This window comes from Tetrao urogallus, assembly GCF_951394365.1.
Source record: "Tetrao urogallus genome assembly, chromosome: 3".
NCBI lineage: Eukaryota > Metazoa > Chordata > Aves > Galliformes > Phasianidae > Tetrao > Tetrao urogallus.
The window spans coordinates 79,452,018-79,467,282 of record NC_136815.1 but is presented as its reverse complement, the minus strand read 5'-3'; the positions used below and the strand labels follow the sequence as shown (position 1 = coordinate 79,467,282).

At 37.3% G+C, this 15,265-nt stretch overlaps 1 protein-coding gene across 1 annotated transcript in view; it reads right to left on the bottom strand.

Moving 5' to 3' along the window:
- Positions 1-15,265, bottom strand: part of GMDS (GDP-mannose 4,6-dehydratase) — a gene marked incomplete at its 3' end in the record, with an annotated part of 387,083 nt that overhangs the window by 207,109 nt on the left and 164,709 nt on the right. Inside the window, exon 7 of the mRNA XM_079533424.1 lies at positions 10,795-10,922. Coding sequence (XP_079389550.1) covers positions 10,795-10,922 — 128 coding nt within the window. The remainder of the gene's footprint in view (positions 1-10,794; positions 10,923-15,265) is intronic.

Here is a 15,265-nt window from a genome sequence, read left to right as displayed (position 1 = left end):
GCAAAAAGGATCACTTCAAGATACTACTAATAAAACTATCAACTCGTGCAGGAGTCAACTGTTTTACAAGCAACTACAGAGCATAAACAACTATTCAAGCCCTTCTTAAAATAGTGCTTTCAGAATTTGGATTTTTTCCCCTAACTTGAAATATTTATCACACATTGTATTTAAATGATCCGACTGCTACAAATCAGTGTAACTAAATGCCTATTGTCAGTATGCAATTTCATTACACAATTTGTTTAGAAACCTCTTATGAATAAATAAAACCAAGTAACTGAGGCTTTTTTTTTTCACTGTATAGTGTATTTTAAAGGCAAATGACATGTGCACGATTCTATTACTATTTAACACTTTTTAAAAAAAATAATCATTCCAAAAATGAATGTGGTAACAATGATGATTAATGTAGCTTAATTTTGGGTGGACTTTTTACTCTAACTTGTTCTTCAGCCAGCTACACTTTTACACATGTGCCTGTTGGTTTTACGCTGCCCTTCTCTAGATGTGACCTTATGGAAATCAGCAACAAAAAAGCCTTCTTTGAGGAAAGTGTAATTTGCTTAATTACAAAGAGTGGGCAGTTGTGCACCAATTTCATCATTCTGTCATACTTGAGGCTGAAAACTGGCACAGAGTGGGCCAGGTGAAAACGCTTTATTGCGCTTCCTGTTTACATTGGTAACACGTCAAATGGAATTTTAATGTTGCTTGAGGTCACTTTTAGAGCCAAATTGTGGCTGTCCCTATCACAGGTGTACTGCGTAAATGTGTGTGGGCGCAGAGCCTCTTTTCTTGTCTGCCAACCTCCTCCTCCCCGTGTATAAATGTTCGATGCAATGGATGAAGTCAGTCCCACTGAAGTCAATAATCATATTGTTAGCACAAGCTTTCACTCCAGACCAGTTTCTGCAGTTGGCTGGCAGCATGATTGGTCTTCAGGTTTGCCAGGAGGGTAAGGAGGGGACACAGCTCTGCAGTCCTCATGGAAGTTTACTCCTGGTTACTGTGGGTCCCTGATGGCAAACTTGAAGCATATGCTCTCACCCTTTCCTGCTGTCTTCTGGATCAAATACACTGCTTTTGAAAATGCTTTAATACCTACATTTGTAAAACTCCACTAGAATTCTACACATTACATGAAGTCTGTCATTAAGCATGCTTGGACCATATGAACTTGCACAAGCCTTCCAGCAACAATGGTTTTTAATTGATACTCGCCTGCTCCTGAATTGCTTCAGAAAGACAGAAATAATCTGGAGATCAGGCAACAGATACTGCAGTTAGTGTGGGAAAGTGTCTCAGAAGGCAAGCTCCTTCATGTTCCAAGCTCTCATCCCAGGAACAGCATACTGCTGGGCCCTGCTTGTAGCAAACTCGTCCTTGCAAATCAGAGATTTCTGCTACCAGCACGACTGATTCAGAAGGCCATGTTCCAGTGGTGTACACCACCACTGTAGCACAGAAGTCACTGGAAAGCTTTACAAGGTACCACAGGCCAAAATAAAACATCAAAAACAAGTACATGGGATGTACCTAGAAAGGAGCAGGGGTAATTCCCCAGCTGTGGTCCATATTAAAGCCTGACTACTCTAAGCAGCTTGCCAGCAACCAGAGGTCTACAGTGCTACCAGGCATGGTACTCAGCACTCAACCCAGCACTTTTGCATGTTGGAAGAGAGATCTGCCATATATGCACACACATCTGTCATGCAATGGTCATCCTCTCTTGTGCCTTGTGCCACTTTCCAACAAACTGAGACTAACTCGTCAGGGAAACGAACAGTTTTCAATTGGTAGAAGTTTTAATATACATCTACCTAGGATATCAATAATAATATTGGCAATAAAACAAAAAAGGAACTCACATATTTTTTCTGTGTCAATTATTTACCCTTTAAAATGAGTATGATATATTAAAAACCTTATGTTCCTTGAATTTAAAACACCCCAGAGAAAAAAAGAATTTGCCACCAGATATGGAAAAGTAAGGAAATAAGAGCAGCAGAATAAATTAATGGTGAGAGGGAAAGTATGCCTGTATCACATGGAGAGAAAACATAGCATTAGCAGCACAAAGCATTGCTTTTTCTTGTAAAATAAGGCACAGTACAGCACGATTGTATGATTTGGAACAACTCTTCATAATGTCAAAAGCAACATGTATGCCTGGTATTATATATAGCATAAGGGTCATCTTGATGAAGAGTTACAGTGTACAGTAACATCTCACCTGTTAGAGGTTAAGGTGGAATTAAGAGATAATGGCCTTCTGATGCAATTTGTCATGTCTGAAAGAAATCTGTCCAGAATATGCATGGAAAAAGAAAATGTCTTTTGAGACTAAAAAAAAAATTGAACTCATTTGTAGATCAAGAAATAACAACACAACTTGAAGTATCTTGAAATATCAGCATCTAAAAAGTACAACACTTGCTATTATAAGCAAACTTTGAGAGCAAATATATCTTTCATAATGGTGTCAGTTCATTTTATAGCGGAACTGTAAGTAACATCAGTGCAACAAGAAGTTGGTTGAATGATTCCAGCCCTTCTAGGGACACAGCAGCCTCCACCAACGCTCAGAGCAGAGGTTCTTAGTTGGAGGTCACAGTTCTTTGAGGTTTCAAATGATTGAATTTACCCTGCCCTACTTGTAGTATTAAACCAGAGAAAGTAAGCCAGGCAAAACAAAACCAACCAAAAATCTCACCAGCCATCACAATTTTTCCCTGCAGACAGGTAACGTTTCCTATCAGCAGAGGAGGATTGAGCTCTCTCCTAATTTTGCTTCCTCAAATCCACTACCAGTAATCCTTTAATCCTACTGCACAACAGAAGTGTTGAAAACAGATATCTAGCCCACCAACCTTGGTTTTGTTAAGTAAAACATTCAGATTTTGCTAAAAGCAATGAAACTGCCACTGAGCTCTCTGGCTGCAGGAGCTACCCTGCTGGTGAAGGGAGCTGCTGGGCTCTGCAGCACCACTGAGCATCCGAGTGCAGGAAGGAGCTGAGAGCATTTGAGGGATGTCCCAGCTGCTTTGCACAGCTCTCTCATAAGCTGCAGGCCCTGGATAATTTCAGGGAAACACTGTTCAGTTAATTCTCCTCTTCCAGGGCTGCAGGCAAATCCCAGTTACACTGCTTTACTGACTGGGGACAAGGAAGAAGAAAACGCTAAGGCTGCTCTTCTACTTTTGCAAATGCATCATTCTTCATACTCCTGAGGAAACAAACAATTATTTCTGTTGTAGAAATCACTTGGGTTTTCAGAGGAAGAGAGAGGAGTCATGCACTCAACAGCACTAAGCTTTCCTCGCATGCCTAACCTGGTAACCAAGTCAGCCTTCCCTTGGGAAGACTAATGTCAGCCATAGAAGGCTGACAGGAAAGTTCAGCTGCTCTATCTTTGGACCATTAATGCTGGTTGTAAGGTCAAGACTTCAACCGAAAACACCTACAGCGAAAATTCAAGTATTTCTGCTAAAACTAAAAGTGGCATATTAAGAGCACCCTGTGGGTTTGGGGAATGTTTCCCACTCAACCAACAACAAAAAATCCTGTTTCTTTTCCATACTCAGATACGGAAAGCATAATCACTCTGCTGATAACCGATGTTTTTAATAATATATAGAATATTAACAGTTAGAGCACAATAAAAGTGAACCCTGACATTTTAAGTTATTGTCTGAAATATTTCTTTCAGCGGAACGACTTGAAATTTTTGGAGAGCTGCAATCTTTGGTTCTGGGAATTCAGTGCCCACAATTTTTTTACTGGCTACATTTCAAATGAAAGCAATTACAGCGGAGTGAGGATGTTACCACACAGACATAACAATGCCATTAACTATTTTGGACTTCCAGGGTAAATTCAACCATTATAGGGTTTTAAAAATGTCCTCATTACGTTTTAATGATCTGTTTTAAGGGATTTTTCCCCCCTATTAAAATTAAAACCAACTATGCTACATAGCTTTCTCAACGTGGTGCATTGTTCTAAGATTCAAATAAATCTGAAAATCACAGATTAGTTAATAAACTACCTGGATTATAAAGGTGGGGCTGGTAGCAGTACCTGCTCTTGGTATTGCCAAGCATTTCCCAATAAAAGATGCTGCTTTCAGTTCTTTAAAATGTTGCCAAATACCACCTGATTGAATTAAAAAAACTTAAGCTCAAAGGTAGACACACCTTCTTACTTTTCTATTTTTGACTTTTTTCCCCATCCATAACAGGAGAAAGAAGAAAGAAAGAATGGAGAGATCTCAACTAAAGTGAATCAGCTTCATTTGTATGAACTCTCCCATAAACCACAATAATTTATTTCTCCATGAATTCAGGATTTCCTTGCTTTACAAATGAGAATTTAAAACTTTGTACGAGGAGGAGTAGGGATGTTTATGTGAACACTGCTGTGAAATTTGCCCCAAACATGCTGAATTCATAAAATTAGTGTAGACAAGAAAGTTTCTGTAAAAAATAAAAAAAAAAAAACACAAACCAACCACAAATGCTCATGATTTACATATACTCAAGAGAGCTTTTGTGAGAGCTTTCCTGTTGAACCTTGTGCAGACTGATTTCCCAGTGAGCTCGCTCCACCCAGCAGTGGGACAGTGGTTTCCCTCGAGGTGCAGCAGCAGGCTGAGACGTCTGCGTGGTGTCCTTGCTCCCTGGCCTGGGTAATCCCAACTCCATTGTGGTATTCACCTCTTCCCCACAGTCTCAGCTGCATTCGCCCCAAATGAAAACCACTGTGAGACTGTCCAGAAAGTGGAACACCCCATTTTTTAAAAAGGTTGCCAGCCATGGTGGAAAATTCAAACCATAGTAACACAGCATGAATTTAAAGTTACTCTGAAAAATGCCTTAATTTGTTTGTCTACAAGAACAGTGTGCCACAAAAGAGGAACTTGTCAGGAGGACTACTTTAGTTGTGTTATTTAAGGAGATGTTGCACTCAAGCTAACAATGGCATAATAGGCCAGCCCCAAAAATTTGACAACAATACATAATTTATGGAAACCTTATACTTGAAAGAAGCCTTAGTCTAACCTTTCAATCACTCCAATTGAATTGTAAGACCACCACTCAAACAAGACCACTTAGAAAACCACAGGGGTGGCCCTGATAATAATACACATATCATTGTTGAGGCACAGGAAACAAAACCAGATGGTTTTGCTGAAGAGAGCACATTTTAGGCTTTGCAAAGCCTAAAAACACTAATAGGTCAAACATAAAAGTGGTGAAAAAGAAAGCTAGAGGAAAATTCATGTAAATAAGAAAAAAGTCTTTTTACAGTTATACTGCCCGCACAAAAAAATCGCTTCAGGAAAGTAAAAAGGGGAAAATGGTTCTAAAGTTCTAGCAATCATATCAAACCTGAAGAGAAACCCTAAAATACATGGATAGAAATATTTCTACAAAATACATAGTTGGAAATAGAAAATCATCCATTTAGAGAAACACACATGCGTTCACACATTTACACACACCTGCACACATACATATGCATATGGGCTGTGAGCATGCATGCTTATGTGCATGGCACGTTTGAATTTTCTCTTACACAGCAGAATTAATAATAGCATTATTTTATAGACATCAAGCAAAACTTTCACTATCATATATTAGGAAAATCTCAAAGGAGATATTTGAGAAATATGCCTACATTTTGCTAGTATTGAATCATTCTCTAACTGAAAAATCATAATTTAAATATCAACTCTCTATTTGCATGAGGCAATGGAGAAGAAACATACACTGAGGATAGCTTCACTATGTGCTTATCATTTGCAATAGTTCATTTGGTACCACTCAGCAAGAGCCTTGGAAAAAAATGCTTCAAGTCTTCAGTCTACCAGTCAAGTTCATAACTAAGCCCAGAGGCCTAGGAGTTGTTAAAAAAAAACAAACAACAAGGTGGAATAGTCATTGCTTCTGATATCTATGCCTCTAGAAAAGATGGTGCTTCAGCAAGTACTTGTGAAGAATTTTATGAGTGATCTCACCATTACTTCACCTAGATGGAGGTGATAAGATTATCAGTGCAGTGGATCGTCACATCAATCAGAGCAGACTGGATATCATTTTAAGATTGATTTCAATTAAAAGAGCTATTAATTATCTCAGTTCAAACAAGTTGATGGAAATAAAGTGTGCTCATTTTGAAATACATAAAATATCTCTGATCAAGTGAATCTTTATTTACCCCTCACATTCACAAAGAAGTCCAGCAATAAAAAACACAGCAGGTTTAATATTATCTCTTCACTTCTGTTAGAAGTGATTATCTGTGACTATAAAAGCTAAGTAGTAAGAAGAAAAAAATATTTTTACCTTTGGTCCATAACAAAAGGGTAAAATATCTGAATAAAAAAAAAGCATGCCTTTCAACTCATGAGCCAATCTCACAAGCACATGAGGTATGGGGTAGTTATGAACGCAGACATAACTGACTTTCCTTTCATGAGACCAACAACCCAAAACAAAGCAAGACTGTTGCAAGTATTCTGCTGGGCATATCAAATAGGACTGCCAGTTTCAACAGTCTAAGGTGACATGTATTTCAAAAAATGACACATCCTTAACATGCCAGGAAAACAACAAAACAGAACTAAAATTACCTTGGCCAGCAGTCTACTTTGATGAATAATTTTCCCTTGCCAGAAAGAACTAATGAAAATTTTACTTTACTTTCATGCATGAATTTTTATCTCTGAGTGCACCAACAAACATACAAGGGATTCCCCATAACCGATAATGATAACAGCTGTGCCGAAGGTCAGCTTCTACCTATTAGAAGTGAATGAAAGAACAGTGAAAAAGCAACTGGGTGATGCCAGCTGGAGATCTGAACACAGAAGACACCACAGTTCATACGACTAGATTTTACAGTCTCAATTTAAACATGCACAAAATGGCCCAAGAAGTAAAAATGACTGTGCATTCTCTTGTGCATTTTAATCACAAACAGAAGTACAAGTAAAAACTAAAAAAAAGTTGGAAAGGTTAGTTAATGTTAATTGATTACTATTAATTGTAATTAGTTACTTAATGTAAATTAATTTAAAGGTTAGTTAATATAAATTAATGAAAGCTGATTGCCATATATTTAGAATATCAAGTGTTCCCTGATTTCACAATGAATTTAAGACTATACTTAATTTAGAGCATTTGAATAGACCTATAATTAACTGAACGGCGGCCAATCATGAATCCTCTGTAATTACTGCTTGAAACACTGCCCAATTTCTATTGAAAAGAAGTATTTTTTATCTGGATCAATGCTTGAAGGCTATAAAAGTTGTTACCTTTGACTTTTTTTTTTTTTAATACTTCTGTAAAATACACACTGATAGGCTTTTCTATAGCATTCATCAGCGCTACATTGATGACGTTCCAAAAAAATTAATGAGCATATATTGGTTCAATATATTAATAATTTGTTTGGAGCAGACACAATTAAAACTGCACCAGGGAAGCAGTTATCTTCATCATATTTCTGCTCTCTGGACAACAAAGTTGTGGGCAATGCAATGGCAGAAAGCAACCTTACTAAGTGATAAGGAAGAGACTGAAGGGGAAAGAAAAGCCTTATTCTAATGAAAATGAACGTGCTCTTTTCCCAGAACGACCTTCCAATGAGACTATGTCCTATTTGTTGGATAACCCCTTACAACCTTAGAAAGAAATGTGTCTGTAGCTTCTCCAGCAACAACGCTTCTGTTGCATACGTACCTTAAGGACTATTTAGCATGTAGGAAATAAAACAAAAAACAACCAGCAACAGATCAATGTACATTTTTTTAAATGATCCAAGTTAAACACTTGTAAGAATCTGTACCTATTCGAAAGAAGACCCCTGGGAGAGTGTCTGAGGAAAAGCGTATGCCTCGTGTGTTACCAAAGGCACAAAAATGAGTCAGACTTAAGGCTTGTTGTTATACTAGTATTTGAAAATACCTAGCAGATGGGTTACTAGAACTTTCTGCAACAAAGAAAAGGTAGGAATCACTCTCACAAAACAAAATAGCACTCAGAAGATTCATAGATCATAAGTGCTGATACATTGTTTTTCCTCTTCCAAATCAGTGGCATTGATCATCTGAGCTTGATCCACTGATCCATCCCTTGAGACTTGTGCTGGATCACATTTAAGTAGAAGTGGAGAAAGAGGAAGTAAGAGACTGCAGTAATATCTTCAGAAATGTTAACATTTACTAACAGAACGTTAGGACAAAACTAATAACCACTCCAAAACGTTCGCTGTCTACTCAGTTCTATTTCCCTCTTTTGAAATGCTGATCGAAACCTTTCTTCTGAGTGAGTTACACATCCCTATTTTTATTCAGCAGCACAGTGCCACTGTACCTCACTCTCAGTTGCTGAATATAGCAGTCCCAGCTCATAAACCTAATCAAACACATATTCCAACTCTTCTCTCCTAATATAAACCAATGTTTATGACTCAACTCCTGGTGGTGCTTTGTAACCACCAGACTTTCTCCTCTCCAATACATACAGGATACAATCTCTCCACAACGTCAATGAGAGTTTGGTCATCAACTTTCATGGGATCAGGAATTGACCCATAATGTTTTATAAAACAACAAAAAGGAATGTATTTATGGTTTTATTATTATCCCTACTAAGGAAATAATGAGAAAGGAAGGATTGTACATGGTCTAGTCTATATGCACATATGTTACTTGTATTAATATCAATGGGATTTAAAAGTACATATGGAGAGGATAAGATATATCCCTATGTGTTCAGCCATATGCTTAAGGAAGCTCCCCAAATGCTTGTAAATACGATTATGCTTGCTAACATACTATGTATTTATTTGAACAATGTTAAATCTCTAAGCCCTACTTTCCAGCCCATTAAAGCCTCAAATAATTGTTTATTTCCAGTTTAAAGTTACTCTCTTTTAGCCATTAGAAGGCTGTCTGTAATCACATTTCCATGATATTTGGGGAATTAGAGAATTGATAATAGCTCTCCCATTATCCGAAGGGGCATCTCTGGGAAGAGAAATGCTCAAGATGAACTATATTTTAGTGAGGAATTCTTCCAAAAGATTTTGGGACAGGCCCAAAACATGTTAACTGAAAGGTCTGGAATGCTACTTACACAACAAACATGTGTTCGTGTTGTAGACCTCAGACAACTGTGTTCCTTCTGGAGGCCAAAGCCATGTTTCTGGATAGACTTGCTCTCATTTTCTTTTTGTTTTTGAAGTTTTGGAAACAGGACAAGGGCCTGACCCATTATGCACAGGAGACTTATTCCAAATTTCCCATATAAAAGAAGACATCAGAATTCATCCCACAGTTTGTGATTTGGTGCAAGCTGCCTTTAAATGAGACAGCCAAATTATTTATGGAATATCTTATGCATTTAGTAAATCATATTGACATAATTGCAACTAATCATTTTATTTCGCTCATCCGTTTCTTCCTTTCAGCTGAGCCTTGGTAAATGTTTTTGTGAACACTTTGTTATAGCTTTATCGATAGAAAGATGATTGGGATGGTTTACTAGATTACTACTTCAACTAATGTTGAAGTCACAAATATAAAGCAATTTGCATGGAGGCAGAATGAGGATATTTGTCATTCTCTTAGTATACGTGGCACGATATGTACCATCTTACATATAAATGCAGCACAGAATCAAAAGGCAACTTCATAGCCAGCTGCCAAAAATCTCCTTTTGGCTTACTTAGCACAACTCCTTTCGTGTTTACTTTTTTTATATCACCCAGAGCAAAAGTGTATATTGTGGCATCATCATTTCATTTCCTTGTTTTGTTGTTGTTGGTTTTTTTTTTTTGACCGCAAACAAGATTTGGGAGCTCAACATTTACTTTATCTTTCAAATCCCAAATTACAATAAAACCCCAGATCAGGTTTTCTTTTTGTCCTACTGAAATACTTCAGACTTTGTAAAAACAGAAAAACAAAACTGTTGTCATTTTTTTTAAGCTACATCAATGAATGGTGAAGCCAGATCCGGTTTCCCAGCAAGGCATTATTAAAAGACAGAAATAGACCAATGACCACAGGAAATCTTTAAGCACCAAAATGGGGACAAAAGCCTCCTGGGGAAAAAAACAATATTTCCTACACGGTCATTCATGTCTCCTTGTCATACAATACAGGGGTATTGTTTGTTTGTCTGCTTAAGTAGATGCACAGAATAAAATTAGCAACAACTCCTGACTACGAAAACACTTAAAAGGCTGGATGCAGGCATACATGGCAGAACTGAGATCACAACTACGTTGCGATGCTTCTTTTTTAGGTATAACCACATCATTTTGATCATTAATATCACTTTTGATCATTAATATCAACATCATTCTTGCCACATTATATATAATAAAGGCCACCAACCCCCTCCACCAATCCATCCAATCTGTGACTTCAGGTCAGTCTGCATATTGCTGTAGTCTTAATATTGGTCATACAAATTGTGAAAACAGTAGAAGAAATGCTCCAAAATAGAGCCAGGTTATTGTTGGTCCCTTCCCCCATGGAATTCAGTAAAGGAATGTAAACCCAAAGATTTATTTTTCTGTTCAGTTCATGCCTGGGGTAGACTTATGCTACTAAACTCCCTAGTCTGAAATTAAGAACAACACAAAGTTAGCAAGTCTCCATAGGCAAAAAAAAATCCTGTAAGTCCTCTGTGGCTCACGAAGTGAAGTTACAGCAATAAGAGTTATCCTCCCCACAAAGATGATTCAGAACAAGGCATCTGGCCCACAGCTTACCTCAACGTAGTCCCTGGCATGGCCCCAGTCTCTCTTAGCATCCAGATTGCCCAGGCTGAAAGAATCCATCTGTCCGAGGTGAATCTTTGCCACTGATCGGCTAATTTTTCGAGTAACAAAATTAGCTCCTGGAATAGAAATAAAAGGGAGCATCAGCATCACATAGTCACAGTGGCAGATTGGGTACAAGAAACACCTAGCAGCTTTGCTCATTTCGTTCTCCTTCATTCTTCATTCATTCCTCCCATACCACCTAGTCCCATGCCATCATTTATTGTTTGAGCAGGCTGAGAAGCTTCCAGTGCAAGTGTCACATTAGCTTCACTTTCACAGCAAACATCTTTCTTTGTGGGACTTCTAAGCATTCCTAATTTGCTGCCTCAGTGTTCAGTCCAGGCATAAAGCCAAAGAAAATCATCTGGAATGTCAGTACTTAAACACAAAATGCAAAAGGTTACATAAAGAAGACAGACATCTTAGGCCACCCTTGGGTTTTTTTGTTGCCATTTAATTTCTTCCGTTTCATCTTTTAAAGGCATCTAAACATATTAGCTTATTAATTTTTTTAAAAAGCATATTAAAAAACAGTGAAGGTTAAACATACTCTGTATTTCTAATAATTTGGGATTCTCTCTTCCTGATTTTCATTGACATTATAAAACTGTGATTTCACCTTTTTCAACTGAAGGCTGTACATTATATTTTATCAGACTTCAGTATTTTGTTCGCTATATTTCATTGGAAAAATGTGCCCATTTATGCTCATGACTGAAACTGATTTGTTTTAAAAAATACTTGCTTTTAATTAAATTTGTATCCTCATTTTTAGATTATGACTGCTGTTCTAGAATGCAGTCAGCAGTTTCCTGAAAAGCAGAGAAACTTAAATGTAGATGATGAATATAGGCTAAAGAAGGCCAATGGCATCTGAATACTAATGGGCCACAAAAATTAAAATTACATGCCTTTTTAATAGCTAAAAAAATATGATTGAGTGATGACAGATGATACCACATCCAACTGGAGAGCAGGAAAGTTAGTGAAACTTGTAAAATGCTCGTAACAAATTTTAAAAGCACAAAGTAGTGCAGCTTGTACATTTAAGGCATGTATGGTAGTTTTTTCATTATAGAACATTTGAAACGTGCATCTGAATATTTTCTATTTATTGTCAAACAACTGTTAGGCTGCTACAGAATTACTACATAATGACAACTGTTGCTTTCATGTCTAGAGCATTACAGTTCCTTTTGTATCACTTCACTGTCAAACAAAAAAAAAAGTGCACTTTTAAGCACAATATTAAATGACACAGGTAAATAATTCAGAGCTTATCATAGGGTTAATACAGAATTTTAATTTTGTCAGTTGTCAAGACTGTCAATTCAATCACTGTCATCAGATACTTAGAATATATCACAGTTTCGTGCTTGTTTTTTGAAGGATTAAAATCATATAATTTCCACATTCCTTTGTGGAATAAGAGTGGTTTGCAAAAGTTCACTAATAAAAATATACTTGGGAGTCTTTATTAAATCAACGGTTCTCAAAAATTGGCCAAATTGGCAAGATAAAAGCCTAGGCCATTCTTCTCAGCAGGAGAAACACAATTATGCCAAAGACAAACCAATGCAAACCACAGGACCAGCACTACAATTCTGCTATTTCAATTTCTGAAAGCAAAGTGCGTTTCCTCAGTTCCTGGTTCGACAGGCTTGCAGTGGGAGTGGAATTCTGGGTGAGAGAATCTCTCCGGTTAGCCTGACTGGCACTTCTCCAATGATTTTATTTTATTTTATTTTAAGTTATCAGAGTAATCTTTATACAGATTATTACTAATTTATATAACACAGATTCAATCTATCACATAAACATATTCAGGAGAGCTCTGAAATTCTTAACCTTCTGCAATGACATAATTTCAGTTTTTATTATTATTCTGTGAATAACAATTGGAAGAGAGATTTTTCAATGGGTGAAGTACACGGTCTTATGTTCCAGGCTGCAACTGATTAACAAGCAAACCAGAAGCTTTCAACACTTCATTCCCATTTGCAGTAAAAGCAGTGAGAGTTCTAATCATCATCTGCATTGGAGCGAGTTTCACTGTCAACCTCCACAAATAATGAACATCAGTTTCCATTTTTTACACTTTCTTAGTACAAAAAAGAAGCATAACAGGTAACGAGTGTGTGTGAGGATGATACAATCAACTTAACTTGAAATGTATGAAAGTGTGAAAAATATTGCAAAGGGAAAAAGATTCATCTGGCACAAAGCAGTAACCAATAACTGGAGAGAAACTGTCTTTAAAGATCTTAAAAGAAAAGTCAGAATACACCTCCAAATGCACCAGAGTGATGAATGAAAACCTTTATTTACCACCAAGACTCTAGTAAAGGTTCTTGGAAATGCTTCAGCACTAAAGTTGTAGAAGAAAATCATTCTACTGTTCATTTTGTAAAATGTGATCAGAACTTTTCTTATGTAACCAAGGACTGAATGGCACATTTCAAGAGCATTTAAATGATATGGTTCATAAACTAAGTTTAAATACCAATTCTCTTCAAACACAGTATCTTAAAATATCCTATTACATTTCATGTTTGATCACATGCCATTAAATGCATGTCATAACTAGAAATTTAGCCGACGTCCACTGGAGTCATACAAAACAGTTAAGGCTGTGTCAGCATTTCCACCAAAAAGCCCTCTCCTAGGGGTTTGCAATCAGGCTATAAAGTCTTCCTATGGCAAGATGGGAATGGTTTGGGAATGATTCTATTGAAAGATCTATGCGGATTTCTACAGTTATCATTATATAACTGAAGACAAATCTTTGTATTAACATCTCTCTTCCTCAGGAGATATTGAAGATTTAATATTGAAACTAAACAAACGTTTTCCTCCACAGAATGGAAAGCTAGTATAGGTAAGAGTATCAGCAGAGCTGCTGCTATGTCAAACACTCCATCCTTAAGGTTGACTTTCATCAGGTCTAGAGGGTGCATCAGCTACAAGGCCATTAGCTATTGCAGCTGTGTAAGGCCTACATTCTTAATGCTACCAGCATCACCATATTGCATGAAAACCAGCTTTGGCTGGTAGGGAAGAGAGAGAGGTCAGAGTTCTACATTTGTCTCCTAGCTTTGTACTGCTTCTTCAGCTCTGAGAGGCTTTGGAAAACACACCTCTCTGCTTGCCCAGTGGAATGAATGTGGAGAGAAGAATCTCTATTAAATGCACGATGCATTTTGACTTACTCACTTATTCATAATATGTGAGGGTGGTGTTGTTCAGGGAGCTCACTATTCTACACTGTCCTAGAGACCAAGAGTCATTCTTACTCCATCAGAAGGCTATGCATGCACTGACTGTCTTGTGTAGCTATCCTAGTTATCTAGGCAGACAACACTTCCAAACCACTATGGGCCAAATTATGTGCTTTCATGTTACTACCAACACCAACAGTGCTGGAAATACTGTAGTGTCACAGCACAGGTCTGGCCAGACATGGCAAGAGTTTCTTTGGCAAGTCCTCATATTTCAGCAGTTCCTTGGTTGAGGACTGCCTTTCAAGAGTTTACATTTAAAAAAAAGGCCTTAAACCTGAATTTTCATGATTTTAACAGAACTTTCAGCCCTGGGCATTAGTTCAGATTTGTTTTGAAAACCCAAGCACTCCCTCTGAGGTCATCAGCATTCCAACAGAAACCATAAGGTCTGATTTATAACTCTGTTTACCTTAGTCACCATTCTAAACAAGGAATCCTCATTAGGAAGACCTGATCTGTACAACACATACCCAGACAGAAAATGATTACAGGAACAATATTGCAATAGGAAGAACAAACCAATAGCTTGAGCTCTGCTCAAGCTGTACACTCTCAATATACCTACAGTTTCAAAGATGGATACCCTGAGAGACAAAAACAGTGCACCTCATTGTTTTCATCAGTCCTTCCTGCATTATCAGCAAATTGGTGTTTTTATCAAGATTCATGGGTTTATAGCAAGTAACGAAACAGACGAAGCAGTGTGATGAGCTTCTGTTATAGAAACTGTTTTTGTTTGTTTTTCCAACAGCGATTATTTTCCAATCTCTCAAAGCTACAGTTGAAAGTCAACACATGGTGAATAAGGGTCTTAGAAAGATTGCTGTCCCTGTATAAAACTAGTTATATCTCACTGAAGAAATATCCATCTTAATTCACATCACAGATAACAGACAATCTAATATTGTTCAACAGCAACTTTAATCAGCTGAGATGCAGTACTGTTCTATTTGAGTTTCCATAACAACTTTTTCTGTTTTGCATGAAATATGACAAAAAGTTTTCTGTCTTTAAAAATGCTGGCACAAGAAAAGGGGAATTTTTCACCCCTCTCAGATTCTACAGTTCTGTCATAAATTCTAGTGGAAGTCCAACATGTTCAAACATTGTGTACCCAGTGCTTCTAACCCAGGGGA